The 19,992-nt window shown below is 48.2% G+C and overlaps 6 protein-coding genes across 6 annotated transcripts; 3 read left to right on the top strand and 3 right to left on the bottom strand.

The window, feature by feature from the left end:
- Window positions 1–222: 222 nt before the first annotated feature.
- mmm1 (ERMES complex subunit MMM1) lies at window positions 223–1,803 on the top strand (the record flags this gene model as incomplete). Its single annotated transcript, XM_016739842.1, has 3 exons — window positions 223–238; window positions 291–321; window positions 375–1,803. 3 exons carry the CDS (start codon window positions 223–225, stop codon window positions 1,801–1,803), a joined length of 1,476 nt encoding a protein of 491 aa, XP_016596536.1.
- A 209-nt stretch (window positions 1,804–2,012) lies between these two features.
- Window positions 2,013–2,698, bottom strand: PEX2_025660 (acireductone dioxygenase (Ni2+-requiring); the record flags this gene model as incomplete). The annotated part of the gene is made up of 3 exons (XM_016739841.1): window positions 2,013–2,144; window positions 2,201–2,572; window positions 2,669–2,698. 3 exons carry the CDS (start codon window positions 2,696–2,698, stop codon window positions 2,013–2,015), a joined length of 534 nt encoding a protein of 177 aa, XP_016596535.1.
- Window positions 2,699–2,968: 270 nt separating this feature from the next.
- Window positions 2,969–5,094, top strand: PEX2_025650 (tRNA modification protein MTO1; the record flags this gene model as incomplete). The annotated part of the gene is made up of 2 exons (XM_016739840.1): window positions 2,969–3,072; window positions 3,132–5,094. The coding sequence occupies 2 exons, from the start codon at window positions 2,969–2,971 to the stop codon at window positions 5,092–5,094; spliced, it is 2,067 nt and encodes a 688-aa protein (XP_016596534.1).
- Window positions 5,095–6,726: 1,632 nt separating this feature from the next.
- Window positions 6,727–6,960, bottom strand: PEX2_025640 (uncharacterized protein; the record flags this gene model as incomplete). The annotated part of the gene is made up of 1 exon (XM_016739839.1): window positions 6,727–6,960. The coding sequence occupies one exon, from the start codon at window positions 6,958–6,960 to the stop codon at window positions 6,727–6,729; it is 234 nt and encodes a 77-aa protein (XP_016596533.1).
- A 6,880-nt stretch (window positions 6,961–13,840) lies between these two features.
- On the top strand, window positions 13,841–15,262 carry PEX2_025630 (camp independent regulatory protein; the record flags this gene model as incomplete). Its single annotated transcript, XM_016739838.1, has 1 exon — window positions 13,841–15,262. The coding sequence occupies one exon, from the start codon at window positions 13,841–13,843 to the stop codon at window positions 15,260–15,262; it is 1,422 nt and encodes a 473-aa protein (XP_016596532.1).
- A 1,593-nt stretch (window positions 15,263–16,855) lies between these two features.
- PEX2_025620 (uncharacterized protein) lies at window positions 16,856–18,538 on the bottom strand (the record flags this gene model as incomplete). Its single annotated transcript, XM_016739837.1, has 2 exons — window positions 16,856–17,596; window positions 17,675–18,538. 2 exons carry the CDS (start codon window positions 18,536–18,538, stop codon window positions 16,856–16,858), a joined length of 1,605 nt encoding a protein of 534 aa, XP_016596531.1.
- Window positions 18,539–19,992: the final 1,454 nt, after the last annotated feature.

The following is a 19,992-nucleotide window of genomic DNA, read 5'->3' as shown; positions in this document are numbered from 1 at the left end:
GGAACGAGTGCCAGGCATCCATCGGATTTTATAGATGCTAGTGACGCTAAGCCCAAACTAGACAAGGGCGCTTCCTTAAATATTTAGAGGCAGGCGGTCTAGGGTGGCATATCAGCGATAAGAGATGCTGTTCGGCCAAGCCAGCGCTGGAGATCCGAAAGTTGGAACATCTTCTCCACCTGGAGATGGTACCGTGAACAAGGATTTTCGACAGCCGCTGACATGGTGCTCCAACAAAGTGAGTGATTCTATCTCGAAGCTTCTGAATTGGTATGCTAATAACAATCCAGATGAGCCCGCGCCATTCGCGCCTCAGTCCTCGTACGCCCTCTACCAGTGTAGTGAACTATAAGATCTTGCTAACAGCTTCTTAGCTTGTCGTTTACCCAAGGATTTCTTCTCGGTCAGCTCTCAGTGGTACTCCTGATTGGTGCTTTCATCAAGTTCTTCATCTTTGGTGAAGCGCCACCCCCTCCGTCCCGGGGCATGTCAAACCGCACAACGCACCGCCGCTACAGCTCGGTCTATAACCCGCCTCAAGATGGCCAAAAATCATTACGAGAAAAACCGTCCACGTCGAATGTTCTTCGTCCAGTACCTTCTACCTCTACAAACACCCGCTCCATCCTCCGCAAAACCTACTACAGTGCCATTCCTACCAACCCTACTAGCAAACATGGCCGACACCGTATGCATCACTCCTCGCATCAACCCGAATCGCTGGACTGGTTCAATGTGCTTATTGCACAAACAATTGCGCAGTACAGGGAGACGGCCTATTCCCTCAAGGACTCACCCACTTCATCAATCCTCAGTTCCCTAACGGCGGCCATGAACAACCCGGAGAAGAAACCTTCTTTCATTGACAAGATTAATGTCACCGATATCTCCCTAGGCGAAGAATTTCCCATTTTCAGCAATTGCCGCATCATCGCTGTTGACGACCCCATGTCGGATGGTGGACGGCTACAGGCGCTACTGGATGTCGACCTTAGCGACGACAACCTTTCTATTGCGGTTGAGACATCCATGGTTTTGAACTACCCCAAACCGCGCTCTGCCATCATCCCAGTAGCGCTATCAGTCTCGGTCGTGAGATTTTCAGGAACGCTTTGTATATCCTTGATCCCAGCATCGACCGAACCGCCAGAACCACTTCAAACACCTGACAGATCACCAGCACCCCCCACATCAGACCCAAGGGACAACTCAGGGAATCGACCCTCTGGTCCCGGAGAGCACACAACCTCCCAAGATCACCTCCCACCAAAAAGCAGCCCGAAAAGCAATGTCGCATTTTCTTTCCTCCCAGATTACCGCCTAGACCTCTCCGTGCGCTCACTCATCGGATCCCGCAGCCGACTGCAGGATGTACCAAAGATAGCTCAGCTCGTCGAAGCGCGAGTCCACGCGTGGTTTGAGGAGCGCGTCGTCGAACCTCGAGTGCAGGTCGTCGGACTTCCAGACCTGTGGCCGCGCATGGGCAGGACAGGCGTTCGGACTGGCGATGACTCGGATGCTGGGTCAACGGCACCACCGCGCAGCGCTGGTTCTACCGAGGCATCGGGGCCACCTCGATTCTCCGGCGATCATGGTCGGGAGCCGGAGGGGCTGCGGTTCCGTGGGGGTCTAGAGGCACGGTTAGGCTCGCGCACGAATAGTTTCAATGTTGATATGGGTGGCTTACGCAGTTCGAGTATGACGAGGCAACAGAGTGGTGGTGCTACGAGTGACCACTTTGATATGCCTGGTGCCATGCCGGCGGGTACGCCAGTTGGGACGCCTGGCATCCCAGACAATTGATATACATAAAAAGTGTCGTTCGATCATTCCTACCCATTAGGTATGGTTTCGATTGATTTACTTTAGGTTTGCTGTCCCCGTGTACATTTAAAAGCACCTTTCAACGGAAGTGATGTAAGACAATATCAAGAAATTCCAATTTCCATCGTTCGGTAATATATGTGCAAAGAATCCAGTCATAACGCATCTCAATATCAAATTGACCCATCCTAAACAGCCGCAGTAGGACTGACAACAGTCTCAAGGTAGGTCTTACGGTGTGGGTTAACATCAACCTCGGCACCACGGTTCAACGGCGTCCACTTGGGCTCGTCTTGGAAAAGACGCATAGCCTTAACGTACTGCAGAGCAAGTCAGTCTCATATCCACAAGCACAATGATCCACAAAAGAACATACGTTCTGCTCATTGGTAGTAAACCGATGGTAAATGCCGGCAGGAAGAATAATCATATCCTCCTTAACAAGATCGATACGAATCCACTCGTCCTCCTGTCCACGCACATCAAAGTATCCCTCCCCATCAAGAATATACCGAATCTCCTCATCCTCATGCAGATGCTCTGAGAAGAATGACTTAACCTTCTCCTCATAGATGGCGCCCATAGTCGCAGGAGAGACACAGATCTCGTCGCGGTTACGGTATCCACGCTCCGAGGCGATGGTGTCAACCGCATCGATCGTCGGGCAGTGTTTGTATAGCACGCCTAGGGAGGCGAGCTTCTCTTCCGACACGGCGCGGCCGGAATCGTGTGGCTCTCGCTGGTCGCCCTGTAAACAAATGACATCAGCGATTGTTCTAGTCTGAGGTGGGCTGTACCTGGAAATGCTGGGAAAACCGGGTACGGCCAATTGGTGTGAACTTACCTCAACATTGTCGTACCAGTATGCCTTCATTTTTGGGGATTGTCTCGCTGATTTAGCTGGTATATTTGAAGATATAGAGAGGGGTCAGTTGTAGAAAAAATGTCCAGATCAGCTTACACCTGAACATCAGCAGCCCCGCAATTGGCCGATGGCGCAAGCGCTTATGTTATTTGTGTGACCGCCCTCGGGGTTAACGGTTATAAATATAATCACGTGATAAAATACAAATTTCCTTATCGATTTGATTCGATCTTCAAGTTTGTACCTGTTTTTTGGTTAACATTTGCATTGCATCCCACCATGGCTTTTCGAGCACGGTCGGTGGCGCTGATGCGTCAGGGCCGCGGTCTCCGCTCATTTATGGGCCGGAGTCGCGGTTTTGCGACTGTTACGGATAATACACGGTTCGTGATTTCTCCCCTGTTGTCATTTCGGAGAGTCTTGCTAATTACTTCGTTTATAGACCATACGACGTTATTGTTATTGGTGGTGGCCATGCTGGATCAGAAGCATGCGCTGCTGCTGCTCGTTCTGGAGCGCGCACTGCATTGATCACGCCCTCGCTAGAGAATATCGGTGTTTGTTCGTGCAATCCCAGTTTCGGCGGTATTGGAAAGGGAACGATGATTCGCGAGGTGGATGCAATGGACGGCGTCGCGGGCCGAATTATTGATAAGGCTGGTGTTATGTTTCGCGTCTTGAACCGTTCTAAAGGGCCGGCTGTTTGGGGACCGCGTGCGCAGATCGATCGCGATCTCTACAAGCGGTATATGTCCGAGGAGCTGGCTGGCACGGAAAATCTGAGCATTGTGGAGGGCAAGGTGGCTGATATTGTGCTCTCCACGGAAGGCATTGAAAATACCCCCGGTGCTCAGGGCAAGATTGTTGGCGTACGGTTGGAATCCGGGGAGGTCATTCCTACTGGTCGTGTGGTTATTACAACGGGCACTTTCCTGGGTGGTGAGATTCATATTGGAATGGATGTGTTTCCTTCGGGACGCATGGGCGAGGCTCCCACATACGGTCTCAGCAAATCCCTCCGGGAAGCTGGCTTCCAACTGGGACGCTTGAAGACGGGTACACCACCTCGATTGGACAGGAAGACCATTGATTTTAGCGCTCTTGAAGTGCAAAAGGGCGACTCACCGCCTCATCCTTTCTCCTATCTCAACAAAACTGTCGAAGTGGGCGACGAAGGCCAGCTTACCTGCTGGATGACCCACACAAACGAAGCTGCCCATGAAATCATCCGCGCCAATCTGGACAAATCGATCCATATCCGTGAGACTGTGCGCGGGCCACGATACTGTCCCTCCCTAGAGTCAAAGATCATCCGATTCAAGGACAAGACCCAGCACCAGATCTGGCTCGAGCCAGAAGGCTTCGCACCGAACGACGTTATCTACCCGAATGGCATCTCAATGACCGTTCCAGCAGACGCCCAATACGCCATGTTACGAGTGATCCGCGGTCTCGAAAATGTCACCATGCTCCAGCCCGGCTACGGCGTCGAATACGACTACATTGACCCGCGCAACCTACGACCAACCCTAGAGACAAAACTGATCAGCGGCCTCTACCTCGCCGGTCAGATCAACGGCACAACGGGCTACGAAGAAGCAACCGGACAAGGCATCATCGCGGGCACAAACGCCGGCCTCGAGTCGCAGAACCGATCACCACTCACCCTGACTCGGTCAGATGGCTTCATCGGAATTATGATTGACGACCTCATCACTAAGGGTGTCTCAGAGCCCTACCGCATGTTCACGACGCGAAGCGAGTACCGCATCTCCACCCGCTCGGATAACGCCGACCTACGTCTAACTCGCATGGCCCGCGATGCCGGCGTCGTCTCCGACAAGCGTTGGAGCCACTTCTCCGATACCGAAGCGCAGATCCTTGAACTGCAAACCCTCCTTGGCAACACGAAGCTCTCGTCGTCCGCCTGGTCTCGCAAGGGCTTTAAGGTGCGCTCTGATACCTCGATCCGCTCAGCACTCGATATATTATGTCTAGACGGTACCGACATCAATACTCTCATCCCTACCATCGAATCTCCTACGGGGACGGCATATACCGCATCCTCGTTTGCGCCGGAGATCCTCGCCCGCGTCGCCATTGAAGGCCGCTATGCGCCGTACCTGAAGCGACAGGAGAAGATGGCTGAGCGATTCCAACAGGATGAGAATTTGCTCCTGCCGGCAGATCTGGACTACACCCAGGTGCATGGCATCAGCAATGAGGAGCGACAGGTCCTTCAGCGTGTGCGGCCTGTCAGTGTTGGCATGGCGAAGCGCATTGAGGGTGTGACGCCTGTCGGTGCTTTGCGATTGCTGATGCATGTGCGGAAGGGCAGTGGGTTTTCCAAGGAGATTGATGGAGAAGACCCTGCTGTTGCTGACGTGCTTCGATCGTCGCCTTGATTCTTGAATATCCGGGCATCACTCGATGGGACTCTCTTTTATTTGATATATTGGCATAGCGGGAACGACTCGGCGCTGGATGTGCTTTGACTGTACAATATCGACATGTATACTATTTGATCTCCGATGTGCATATTTGCATAATTATATTCAAACAGATGGAAATTCACAATTCTTCATTTGATCATATCATCTATCATCTACTCAACTCAAGCCACACACTACCTAAAATACCAAAGTACCATTTGTCCAAATAAGGCAAACGGTATCAAACAACCTCACAGCTAAACCTGAACGCTAAGCATAAAGCAACCACCTCCAAAAACACATCCCAAACCCTAAAAACCATCCCAACAACCATCTTCCCTACACAAACAGACCTAACCCAACGCAGCAACCAAAATGTTGTACATCACCCCTCCCCCGGCCCAAAAACACGCGAGAAAAAGCAAAAGAAAAGGATAATCACAGCCACGTACCCTCGAGCCCCAAGCCCGATCAACCCATCACTGGATAACAAGCAAGGGGTAAACACCGATCAATATCTCGCGACAGGGATATCCAAAAACCGGGGACAAGATTACCAACGACCAAATTCAAACACGACAGCATAGACCCAGAACCAGCGATCCTCCCTTATCCCATCCAAAACCCGAATTAGTGCCCTAAGAAAAGAGGCCTCGGGGACTAAGAAGCCCACTCAAAACCCACTCGCACACACAGCGCACACACCCCCCCACCATCTGGTGATCCCGATTACAGCACCTATCGCACAATCCCACCATTTCTAGTAACAGATGTGACGAACAAAGCCTACCGAATCGAGCCTCGTACATAACGACATCTGCAAGCCCATCCAATCCACAGGACCCTTGTGCTTTGTCTGATAGAAATGGAAAGAGTGGTGGCGTGCATAAGCCGTTGGCCGCGATCTGATCTCAGCTGCTTTTTTTTTCCTAAGAAAACGGTTGCGTGAATCGCTTACTGGTCGCTTTTTATTGGCCTTCCGCTCCTCCGAGCGCTGTGATGTATACGAATATCACAAATCACATATCCGCTAACCGGGAAAGGGCGGGGCTTGTGATGTGGGTAGCTGAATGGGTGCATGGTGGATCGGCGAGAGCGATCTATCAATTTGATGCATCTGGGCTCTTTTGTAAGCGCTGTACATCATTCTTCTTCTTTTTTTTCCCTCGGACTACCTCGGTGTTGAGGGGTTGATGTTTATCGGGTAAACGGTTAGAGGGGAGTTGTAAGGGGGATGCTTCCTTGCTTCCTTGCTTCCTAGCGCGCTTCTTGGGTAGATATTGCGAGCGTATGCAGGTTTGTGCTGCTATAGTGTCGAACTAGTACTCCATACATCGCTTACAGCAAGACGTATAGGATTACGGAGTACCTAATGCAGGGTACTCCGTACATGGATGTTGTATGGATTCGTGTGGTCTGCATGAGGCAAAGGTGATTATGGAGTACGTAATATGCCAATGGTCATGCACCTGGGCACTAGCACGATCCATCTGAGATGGCTTGGCAGCTGAGCAGGGAAGGCGTCTTCTCCTGCATGGTGAAGAATGCACATGGCGGGTCGGCGGAAGATGAGATGTCAGGATTCGCCTTCTAGAATGTTGGGTGTTATCTTGCGAACTGGGATGGCGACACGTTCCAGCTGAGCTGGAATAGTGGCGATGCTCCATATATGTGCATATTATCCATGTTCTTGGTCTCCACATATCGGGCAATCTGTAAATTATTGTGGCAGTACAACATAGGGCGCGGCGCTAGAGCGCCGATGTATGCCGCGGTGCCTAGATAGGCGACATACCGAAGCCCAGCATTGTATGGAGTACAGAGCACTATATGGTGCATACAACATGCGATATACTTCGCCTCCCTATTTTTGAGTCAAGAAGATCGGTGAACAAAACTAATTTATTTGGTGGATCCCGAGGTCATGATCTACAAGTGTACTCCGTATGTTACTTTGTACTTCGTATACATTCTTTGTTCCATTGTGGGTTAGATAGGTATTTTAAGGATTCCTAGTTAGAATCGATCACAAAAGAAGACAAGACTCGCCAGAGGCTAGAGGCTACAGTGCATATGTTCCGAAATAGCTCCTCCATGAGCCCACTAGTTATCAATTGACTCAATAGCGTCGTTAGAGATCATTAAAATCCCACGTGAGTGATTTTACTCGATTGATGTCATAGATTCAAATGCGTTAGTGCACACTGCTATACTGGATATCCACTATGTCGATGCACGGCGACGTGTCTTAAGGTTACAGTACTCATTCAAGGACATTTTGCAAATAGCAATCTTAAAGACTTCCCTCGAAAATTCCGTATAAACAGAGCCCTGTGATGTCATAAGCTTAGCGGCTCTGATATTGGCGCCCATGTGGTAACCCGACTGTGTTCGCGGTCTGATGTCTTGCAATAGGACAGGCTATTTAAGACCAACTATGGCAGTCTCGTTGTCCAAGGCTAGTTATCACATGACTCTATATGTTGTCGTCTTTTGAGTCTCTACTGTCTACTTAGGAGTATCAAGCCCTTTGTCTATCTGGATAAATTTACCCGTCATAGTGATATCTACCTAATTTTAATAGTGGGTCAGTTAGCATCTTGATCAGATCGTGAAGTATGGATCAGATCTTGAAGTATGATCAGATCGTGAAGTATGATCTCCATAACTATAGTAACCTACTACCTGATCTCTGGTAGTTAAACCTTAACTTAAAAGGGCTTCTGGTTAGCTCGGCATTCTTCTACCACCATATGCCGGATGCGGGAATCTTGCCCTTCTCAAAGGGGAAATAATAAAGCGGAGAACGGGAAGCCGAGGAAGTGTGCTTTTCTCTTTACATTACTCCATACCATCACGAAAATCCACAGTGGCATACAATTTAGCATTTTTAAAGGATGTATTGAGGTTGTTTTGTGTACTCGTATAGTAGTTGGAATTAAGGATCAAAAGTAACCATCCACACAGATGTAACAAGAATCAATGTCGTGTTTCGTATTCTAAACGAGGGGTGAAAATAACAGAGACAAAGTAAACCTACATCATTTCAACATTTTCCATTAGCATTCTCATGACGACGTACTATGTAGAACCCTAATGAGAAAGGTAAACCCCTACTTTGTAGATGTGCTTGATGAGAGTCCCTAGTTATACATTGAAAAGTCACTTGCACAAAGTATGCTTTTTTTAACCCCCTTCGCATACATCTAAAAAAGACATTACGAGGCCGCAAAAGCAGCCGACTGCTCTTGTAAATCAAAAATATGATAATATAAGAAGTTACACGTATTTTGTAATACCTACTATAATGTATATCTTTTCATGTACAATTCTAGCGTACAACAGCCCCCTTGATTCAAAAAAAGAAGTCAAGTCGCACAATCAGATACGAGCCGTAGCGCTGGGGCTTCCAGTGATCCCTGTTAACAGTCCTTCTGACCACATGGGCGTGGGTGATCCCTTGTGTATGACACGCCAACATTAACTATTACTGGAAAATAGAGGATTAATTGGCCCTCATTGGTCTCGTTCATCTTGTTCGTTTCCACCCGATCGGCTGGTTTGACACGAGGATCACGGGGTCTGTCTTGACTCTTGATATACGAGGTGGAGGCGAGCTTAGTACTCCGTTGGGAGTTGCCTGTACAAATGACCCGAAATCATCACTACCATCCATGGATGTCTTGGATTATTCGCCTCCTGCCTCTTGTCTCTTGTCTTTTGCCTCCGGATACTTCCGCCCGGTGTACGGAGTACGGAGTACCTAGATGAGAACTAGCCTATTGTTCGACGCACAGATAAGCGCGATCGGACAGAGCCCACTAACTTCCCCCCGAAACGGAAGAAATAGACGATCGCGATCATCATGATCTCACCCCCTGACCCTCCTAAGGCTGACAATGAAATGTTTCTACTCTTCACAGTTATGGCCATGTCATCCGAAATTACCAAACCAGCAAAACTTAAGCATTATTGCCCTGACATGATTGAGGGGTATTTCACTGTTGTACTACTACTAAGCATAAACACCCTTGTCCTAAGGTATCGACCAATAACGCATTGACTTCCAATCATGGAATATTTGCTGTGGGGAACTTGGGGAATCTGACATTAAAAGCAATATCCAAATAACCAATGGGCAATCAGTAACCAGAGTCAGGGGCAGAGACGCGAGGGCTACTCCGTACTTGAGCGGGTGAGGGAATATCCCAAAAACAGTCTTCGGGGTTGTGGACGAATTAGGGAGGTAGTACGATTGCTTTTGTCCTTTTGTTTCCCCATGATCTCTGTGCGAGGCTAGATGTAGGGACTTGTGTTCGTGGCACGGTGCATAGTGGTACTGTGGTCTTGTATTTGGTGCATGTGTGGATGCACATGCAATGCACATCTCGCTTGATTGCACTCCGTACATTTTATTGTATAGTAATCTACGGGTTAATAGAATATGGATGTTGAATGTAGATAATATTGTTTCACGCTACGGAGTACATGCATATAACTAAGAATTAATATATTATAGACAAAGACTAGAGTTTCTCCGAGCCTCCTTCCGAAGACAAAGCTACAATCCCCCGAAACCACTATACAGTCGGTGATCTAAACCGGATCTCCATTGACGCCAAGTTGCCTAATGATGATCGCCCCCTAGTGCTAGACCCTTGAGAGTTGCGGCATTTCTTAGTTTGTTCCAAAGGAAGCGTAGTGCGGACGCCACCGGGACTAGTTGGATTAGTGTGAGTGATTTCGGATTGGGATTTTTCTTCTTCAAGGTGCGTGCATTGGCCTATTATTACCTGTGTGGCTTTATGCCTGTGCCTCTGTGCTTCCTGTGCTTCCTGCTCCTGTACCTCCTGTCCTTCCGTGCCTAGTTCGAGGCGATCTTCGTATCGCTGCTGATTCCAACCCCAAATAAATCTAGAGCAGATTATTGAGGAGTACTCCGTCCAAAGTACATAATGAGAAAAAAATAAGGTGAGTAAAAATAAAATATTCCCAGTTTTTTTACTGTCAGTGAAACTCTGCCTGACAGGCCTGCAATTGCGTATTACAATCCCTACTTTTGTATTCTAGCCGTTCAACCGTCTAGCAGTTCTAACCCCACCCTTAGCAAAACATACTATAATCTAATTCGCCCCGAGCGTCTGGGTACGGGTGCACTGTCCGTGGATGTGGGTTTCTCCTAGCAATTAGCAGCCAAGAGATCGACGGAAAAGTACATGGATGATCTACTAATTGTAAAAGATAGTGTAATAAACCGAGATCCCCCATTGCTGGAATTACTGGAACGGCTGTGCTCTACAACATTATAAAGAGCCAAGCCACACAGCCCTAGCAATGTACATGGTACGGAGTACGGAGTACACGTCTCCCCCCTCGGAGGTTATGATATGATTTGCCAAAGCATTTGTGGGGTAATTAGATTGCGATGCCAAGCTACAACATACATATTTCTCGCCCGTATATTGGGTACCTTTGTTAGTCTAACCGCCAACGCTAACCTCTTTTCTTCTCGTAATCGGAGTCACCTCGTGAACTCCCCGCGCTTATAGCAATCCTTGGCTTGTGATGGGCTGTGCAGAATTATCGATGATCTCAGCTTTCGGTCCAGAACTTTCTATTCTTTTCCAACTTTTTCGAATTATGTTCTTTCCCAATTATTTGTTTTGGTTCTTGGTCCGGTGTGCTCCTTCCTGATTCCTCTGTCTAGACTGGGCTCTCTCTATCGGACTTCGGCGATTATACCATTCTTGATACATCACATTCCATCCTTACGTACTCACTATATTTATTTTAATAGAGAAATTATTATTATCTCTTTATCGCGTCTGTCTATACTTTCTTTCTAAGATAACTGGAGTGTCTATATACTGACATCTGTCATTCGCGTCAATTAAGTTTCCAGAAGCGTGGCCAACCACTCCATTGGGACCTAGTCGTGACTCTAAAATCAACGGAACACTGTCCTCCGACCATTATCTAACGTGCTACTTACTCCGTACCATTCTATTAATCCCCCTTCTTTTGTACTATATACATATCGTAAAAAAATAATAATTTCCATTTTCTCATAATTCGCTCATTCTCTATCTCAAACCACAAAACCGCCGATCCTAAATCCTTAGCTCCATGGCTTGGCCGGGGTGCATCGCCCGGCCACATGTCAATGGTTAGTGGCTGAGACCCAATGTGTCTGGCTTGTCTTGGTATGGCCCAGGCTAAGACTCAGCGTGGCAGTGTGCCCAGGTGGCCTGGATCTGCTGAGGATCTCCCGCGAAAGTTTTGGCCACCCAATCGAACCCCAGTCGTAATATCTTGGTCTTATGGTATTAGCTGATTAGTTAGGTACGGGACCCTCTTCCCCTCCTTAACTTTCAAGAACCTAGCCCTGGAGCCCGAGAAGTAAAGTAAAGTAGAAGTTACCGAAAACTCTCTCTAAGCCCGGAAGCCTAACCTTCTTTTTTGTTTTGTTTCTTATCTGAGACGCGTGAGATGCCTCCCCCCGGTTCTGCACATCCGTTCATGCTGATTGGGATTATGTCTTTTGGCTTGCTGGGGTCTGGTATACCCGCTTAATGTACTCCGTATATCGTACGTATACACTAACTGTGTGTAGGTTGTATACCGAATCAATGGGCCAAGGCGGAGATCTACCTTGAACTGGACGCGCTCAGTCCTCTTTCAACTTCTTGGAGAATTCCATAGACCGTCAAAAAGGGAGGCCACTCATGAAGGAGTAATTCCCAAAGTCACCGATGCCCGGACCCGGAGGAAAAAAAAGAGGGAAAAAAAAAGAATATAATAATCACCACAAGAGGGTGATGGAATTTGACTCGCGTCTGACTGGCTGCTCCAAACCGTGGAGGATCTTATCCTTGACTGCCGTTGGATGATCATGACCCATCCGGAGTTCGAGGTGGAGGCCAATTTTTCAATAGCTTGGTATGGCGTGCACTGTTCATTCTCTGGGAGAGATTAGTGGCATTGCCCGTAACGAGAAGATATGACGCTCTTCGGAGGATTGGGATCCTCTTGAGGTTCCTAAGGTTAAACCAGTTAAACCACTGTCTGAGACATAAGTCGATCATTTCTATTATGGGGCGTCAGATGGGAAAAGTGGAGAATGGTAGATGAATGAACCAATGAAATGTACTTGGTGACTGTTGAGGGCCACTGGTCACAGCCCCGGGTAGTCCTGTACTTTACAAACTGCTCTCGAGAAAGACCGGCGCAAGCGATGATCTGCTCTGTTCTCTTTCTCGTTTTTTTCCCTCCTTCTTCCAAATAAGGAAGGTGTGTGCTGAGTCAGAATCGACCTGCAAGTGAGGTCGACTGTGGTATATTGTCCGTTGTTTCTCTGTCAATATCTACGGAGTACTTGGGGCTACCTTGGTCTTTGGTATACGATGTCACGGCGACCCTCCGATCTCAATCCACGGCTCCACCGGGATCACCCATGGCACGGGGGGTGATTGTATCTTGACTTGCTCTTTTCTTCTACTTTACATACTCGATTCGTTATTTAATTATATTTGATAGCGTCTGTGTATTGTTGTCTAGTGGAATAATATCTTTATAATGGTATCTAGTGATATAGTTGTTTAATTGAAAGTGAAACTGTACCTGCTTTTCGCGGAGGGTTTGGTGAAATCATGACTCTGACGTTCCATTCTCCGTATTTCTCCGCTCCCCCCCAATTCCACCGTCTCCTTTTTCTCTTTTTTTCTTTTTCATTTTATTTCGGTTTTCGGTTTCGGGTTTCATTTTTTTCATTTCCTGGGTCAACTATACCAAATTCAGAAAATGGAAAATAAATAAAATAAAATAAAATAGAGCTGAAAATTAAATTAAAAAAACGTATAATAAAATAATAAAATAAAAATAAAATAAAGCCCAAAACATAATATCGCATGTCATATCTGTCATTGATACTCCAGCCCTCAGCATTCAGTCTACCACCATCCAAGTACTCTCCGGTTCCAACCCTCCGAGTCTTTTTTAACATTAACATTAACATTAAGCCATTAGACTCCCGGGTGCCCATACCATACTGCCTTATCTGCAGGTTTTGGTCTAAGTTATAAACTTGATATAAAAAGAACACCTACCTTTATACCTGAGGTATGTATGTACAATGGAATACAATCTAATAATGGTGGATAATTCAATAATCCAAAATAATCTAATAATCTAAATAATCTAATGATTATCACGCTGTACCATGATTTTCCCTGTGGAGTTATCACCACTCAGACCTTCTCTTTTTTCCCCCCCTTCTTTTCTTACTTCCCCTCTCTTACACTTAATTAGCCAGGGTCCCCATTTAGGTACATAGTTATTCCCTTCCCTCCCTTCTCTCAGTGGATCCCCCAAAAAAAAAGAAAGCTTGGGAATTGCCGCAACTCAAACCGTGGAACGGGTTTCTAGTAGATCCCCATCTTTTTTTTTCTGATCGAATCGGTGCAACCTGTTGACTCGCTGACTTGAACTGGGAAGGCCCGTGCTTCTCGCTGGCCGATCACGATCCCTGGGAATTTCTCCAACTGAGGGGTCCCAACTCAAAAACCTCCTCTTCTTCTCCATACCCTGGTCGATCTGTTAGCTTAATTCTTTTTCCTTTTTTTCCTTTTTAGCACCTTTCGAACCATTTGATCGGGGAATTATATCACTTGCAAAAGCCCCGGGGGGTTGCTGGGATTGTATCTCTTTCACACTTTACATCATGGTGAATGGGACCGCCGCCGTGTTGGAGCCCACATTCACCGGGTATGTCGCAACTACGCAAGACGCCCTGATCCTCTTCGAGGCATGCTTGACCGGTGTCTTGCATCACGTCCCGCGCCGCCCTCACGACAGAGAACGGAGTCATCTCGTACGCAGCGGCAGCGTCTTCATCTATGAGGAGAACGCATCCGGCATCAAACGCTGGACCGATGGAGTCACCTGGAGTCCGAGTCGCATTCTGGGGAATTTCCTCGTTTACCGTGAGCTGGACAAGCCATTTCCTCCTGGGGAGAAGAAGCGCGCCATGAAGAAGGCCACTCGACGACCAGTGCCAGCCGGCCGGCCGGGTGAACCCTATCCGCGACACGATAGCAGCCAAGGCTATTCTCCGACATCTCCCAGCTCGGCCCCCTTCACAGACCGTTCCTCCCATCAATCGGAGCTGGAACGGGCATTGGTTGGGTCCCTGGTTGATTCGTACGGCTTCAAGGACTCCGGGTTAGTCAAGAAGACGATGAGCGTGACGGTGTTGGGCGTGACCCACCATTTGGTCTCATACTACAGTGTAGAGGACGTGATGCGCGGCATCCTCAACCCACCCTCGATGGTGGATTCCCTGCGCTTTATCCGACCCCGCACAGAACTTACCCAGAAACAAAGCTTCCGTTCCCCAATCGACGAGCTAGAGGCCAATGCCGTGGAAAACCAGGAGCCCTCCCACGTCGCTCTATACGGATATCGCCCGCAGATGATGGCTCCGCCCGCTTACGCCATGCCAAATCCTTCAAACGACTTTTATATGCACCCCAGTCCCTATGCTGCCACACATCCACCGCAACAAGGCCCAATCCAGGGATATTCGATGGGCGCGCCGATGGCAGGCCAATCCGCGCCAAATCCGTACCTGCCAAATCCGGGACAAACCGCCATCCCTCCGAAGCAGGAAGACTACCACTCATTCCGCGCAGGGCCCTACGGTGGCAGTATGGACTCAATGAGCGCACACAGCATGGCTTCCATCCCAGGCGGAATCAACGCAGGACTCCCCAGCTCCCTCAACGAACGCAACAGATCCACCTCCGAACACAGCCCTTCGGCCTACCGCAACTCCTCCATCTCCTCACGCAGCCAAGCAACGGACGCTACTTCCCCCATGGATCCATCCACCCCTGCAACCTACTCCCGCGGCAGCTTCAGCATGTCCGGCCAGCTGGAAAACCAACACCAAGGACTCGATCGCAACATGCCTGGTCTCGATCCTAACGTCCCTCGTCGCGAATCAAATCCCATACATCCGTCCTACTACGCTACGGATCGCTCCCAGTACTACGTACCCGCGCCTTATGCTGCCACGCAACCCATGTCAACATGGACGACTACAGCCGCGACGCAACCGCAAATGGCGCAACCTCAAATCTAATCTCTTGATACCTTTCCGTGTCTTTGGTGTTGCTTCTGACCATGGAGCGTGGGAGTCAGGGCGGAATTTTGTTTCTCATTTTTTTGGTTTCCAAGTTGCTTTTGCCTGGAGATAGACCTCACGCTTCTGTTCTGTTATGTTTGGGAGGAAAACGCCGTTTCATTGCTACAATATGTACCTGACAGCGGCTGTACTCGTCTCTTGTGTCTTGTCTATATGGTTATGGTCTCTTTGCTTTATGGTCTGTTACGGCGGTGGCTCTTTGTCTTTTTCTCCTTTTTCCCTGTTTTTTTTTTGGCTTTTACTTTACCCCTATTGCTATATCTTTCTCTTTCGGTGGCTCTCTGATATTTGATTCTGTTCTGGGAATCCGGGTGGGTGGCGTTCTTTTATTCTTCACGATGTCATGCAACAACCCGATAACCCCAAAACGGTTCTACTCTTTTTATTACTACTTTACTTCTTACCTTGGGACTCTGATTCCTACCTTTTACTTCCTTGCTCTCTCCATACTTGATATTGATTTGCTGCCAAGGCAGCGGCACTCCCTGTATGTTTGTCTTCTGCGATTACAAACGGTGTCCAATGGTTTCTTTTCCAACGTCTTGTACGGCAGATTCCTGTTCTATATTCTCCAGCTCCGTGGGGACAGACTTTAGTGATTCCCATCTCATTTCATGGTCCATGGTCAAAAGATTGCTTCAATACGTCATTTCCTTCCTTTCTTGGTTATTGTGGTGCTAGTTTTGGCTATTATCAATACGTGCATGTACTTCATACTTGAATCCCTGTATCCCTGTCTTCTATAGTATGGATTATAGGCATGTGCACTTGTGGTGGCTGTTTGATATTTATAATTCCCCAATTCCAATATTAGCTGCTTCTGCCTGATTCCACATTCTTTCTAATTGCTGTGCTCTTCTATACTCAACTCTTCTCTCTATCCTTCCTTCATTTGTGCATTTTTTAGCATGGCAAATGTGGTACGGGCTACGAGATTATGACAAGTGTCGTTAAAAGAAAGACATCGTTACAGAAGTACATGTATTTTCCGCTTTCCCTTTTCATGCTATTCAATCAATATTAATCTATTTAGATTCTTATTGGCATAATAATGTTCTAGGTAGGTACTATCTGTATATATTTATATCGAAATACAGCTCTTGGAGTTTTCCCCCTATAAACCTCTTTAACCCTCATTTATAGTCTATTTAGAAGACAGTCCTCAAACCAAATAGGAATATGTGAATAGCACACTAGACTTACTATATTTAGAAACTACAGTATCAAAAATCATAACATTATAATCAAACACTATTTATACACTATCAACGCATTGAACAATGATAGATTAGACTTATGCTGAACTCGCATATCGACAATGGGTATCCTAATCAGACAAACACTTCTGCAGGATGGTATACTCAAACAAACATTTGCAAAACACAAACAAGTAAACACACACACAAACAAGTCAGGACTCGTCAAAGCAGAAGAGTGATAGATATCTCATCCAGCGTATCTGATCCAGACGAAAGACCCGAGGGTCACCACCCAAGGATCACCACCCAAAAGAAAGGAAAAAAAAACTCCCTACCTGTCATCCAACCCAACCAAAGACCCCAGCGGCGAGTTTGCCATACTCATAACCTTCCGATGCCCACGCGCACCACCAGCACCAGCACCAGCACCAGCACCAGCACCATCCCCATCCCCATCCCCACCCGTAATCTCCGAAAGAGTACGGTCCCGCCGCTGTGAACTTACGCCTGTGTGCGGGATCATCGAGTCTGTCAGACTTGGCGAGGAGTTTGTGGAGGTAGTTTTTGATGGTCCGCCCGCCGCGCGCGTGGGGAATTCCCGCGCTTGTGTGCGTCGTAGGCTTGGTGTGCGGCGCGGTGGATGGGGGGAGGGGCCTGGACTTGATTGTGCTAGGTTGGTGAGGTGGGTGGTTGTGGGGTCGAGGTGGAGGTGGAGGTTGAGGGGGATGGTTATGGTGGCTGTTTGGGGGATGGTAGAGGAGGTTGTTCGTGCTGGGTGAGGGTGAGGGGTTTGGAGGGAGGAGTGGCCTTGGCCTTGGTTTTGGTTTTGATTCTGCGGGTATACCTGCTGCGGGCGGGATTGAATTTCTTCCCCCCTAGGCTGGGTGGCCCAGAGATTTTGTAGGGTTGTCTGCAGGAGGTTGTTCTGAAGGGAGAGGCTGTTGTTCTGCAGAGCCAGGTTGTGGGTCTGCAGTTGTTGTTGGTACGGGATTGGGTTGAGAGGCCCGTACTGTCCTGGGTAGGTGCCCTGGAAGTGATTGTCAGGGATGCCGGTCTCAGTTGGGATTTGGATCTGAGAGGAGTATCTATTAGTTTCGGCTCACTTCATATTCATTGAGAGATCCATTGATCTCTTGATTGGTGAACATACCTGACGGCTGAACTTCCTTCCTGGCATGGCGATGTACTCATCGAACATGCTGTCGAGTTTTGCAAAGTTGAACCCGCGCACCGGGTCCACGGGCTCAAACCGCTGTCCAACTTCTTGTTGGAAGTTGACACCCCGGCGCGGCAGAGGTTGGTACTCGGGTAGTTTCAGCAGCAAGGATGGGTAACTGCCAATCATCGCATCGATGACGGGGTCGACGTCAATCGACAGGGAAATTTTGCTATTTGCTGTGGGTTTCTGGATCAACATGACAAAGGTGAACTCGCGCGGCAGACCGGATCGCTGGACATTGTTCTCTTCCATGGACCAGACGATTTTGCCAGCTTCGACATCGAATTCGCGGCCAGCTGGGTTCTTCAAAGTACGCGCCGAGCCTTGGACGCGCATCATCTCGTACCGTTTGTACCGGCCGTTGAGGCTCCCCGAGGGAATGACGCTTGCATTGATAGGCAGTTCCGAGATTCCGAGGGACCCAGCCAGACTGAATGTCCACTCCATGGTCTCCGGGGAAACACTGCCGTAAAGCAGGTGCGGCGCATGCATAAGGAAGCGCGGGTTGCCAGGTGGATATCTATAAGGGTCCGACTTCGGACTTGAAAGATCACGGTTTCCATAAACGGATACACTAATAGCGGCGGACTTGATGCGGTGTGTGATAGTGTGCGGTGAATGAAAGGTGAATGCAATGGCGAGAAAATCTACGTATTCGGCGTCCTCGTCCGAGACGGCGGCGCTGGAGTAAAAACCATGCTGAAGACGCTGGACGTGCGCGGTGATATATGCATCGCCGGGCAGTCGGCGCTCGTATATGAGAGCACGGTTGACAGTTAAGCGTGGATTCGCCATGTTTGGATCTGGTGGTTCTTTTTCTTTAACTGATGGTACACTGTGGATTGGAGTCAACAAGCGTGAGTCCGAGACACATTGGTTTTGAACAGAAGTAAATGACATCGTGGTGGCGACCGCGAAGCGACAAGACCGCAGTTTCGTTCTGGCAGGCTTGTCTCGCTCTCCATCTGGCTCTAGGGATCCTTCTAGACGCGGACGCGGGTAATTTGGCTTGACCTGCCTGGCATATTGTCCTCTATGATCTTTCAGCTAATGACTCAGACATAAGTAAACATTTTTGTTTGATGATGCTTTTCATCACCTGGGGTTGTAGGTCACAGGAGTGATAGGGACTATCAGGTGAGCATAGGCTTGATCATCATGATGACTGTGCCACCACTCCTGGAAATGGGAACCTAGAGATGATATTGTCATTTTCAAGGATATTCAATAGAGGCGAATGCGACGCGGTGTCATATTTGTTTTTATATACAAAAGTAGGAGAAACAGGAAGGATAGTTTGTTGCATGTGGAAGATATAGAGTCGAGCGGATAAACCATTTGTCCGGCCAGAAACTCATCGCCGAGGTGCAATCTCCAATGTTCATCTAACCTCAGGCGACCGTGATCTGGAGCTTCTTAGTTCTAGGTCATTGAATCTCCGGTAGAAGTGTGCTCCAAATTTTGGATTTTCTCATATGTATGTCTCGTTGAGTGAAGTTGCCCTGAGTTCTGAACACCCAGCTAACAATCCCTAGATTGTCTTTGTACTATATAGCATTCTGTCTTTTTATTTGCATTGCTTGCGCTGTCAGCTTGTTCGTTTGTTTTATTTTGAATTGGGTGTTCGTATTTGCACGTTTAACGGCAACTGTGCGACGCGACAGCTTCCGTTGTTCTATCCCCTGGCTTATCACCTAGACCGAATCACCATTGCATAACCTGAAAACGACCGGGTATGCACAATTGAAACTCGCAGTTGAAAACTTGTGATTATTGGTGTTGCTCGTCAATTTTGGGTTTCTACCAACGCCTGCCGTTGTCACCTTTGTGTTGGTGTCACCATGATTGGCTCATGCGCGGCCCAGTTGTCCCTTCGGGCAAGCCGGCAGGGATCCCAAGTGCTGTTGAAGAATGCACGTCTTTCTGTTCGGTCAAATGTGTTCAAGACTGAAGCTCTTCAGAGAGATGGTTTCCGGTGTATATCTACATCAGTCCAGTCGAGATTGAGCCGATTACCAACCGGGTATGGTTGTTTGCCGTTCCTTCATTTATACAATTCTAACTGTTCACCAGAGGGTTGAAACCTAGCTGCTTGCAGACCACTTTGATTTCACCATCATTCTTCACGCAGCAAAGATGGTCCGGGTCAAAATCGCCAGAAAACAAAACCCCTGAGCAGTAGGTCTACAGCCTCTAACCCAATATACCCAGTGTCCCAATGGGACATTGGTCAAGCGAACTAGCAATTA

Source organism: Penicillium expansum (genome assembly GCF_000769745.1).
Source record: "Penicillium expansum strain MD-8 chromosome Unknown contig69, whole genome shotgun sequence".
NCBI lineage: Eukaryota > Fungi > Ascomycota > Eurotiomycetes > Eurotiales > Aspergillaceae > Penicillium > Penicillium expansum.
Note: the sequence above shows the minus strand (reverse complement) of the source record. Positions and strands in the feature narration are given on the sequence as shown.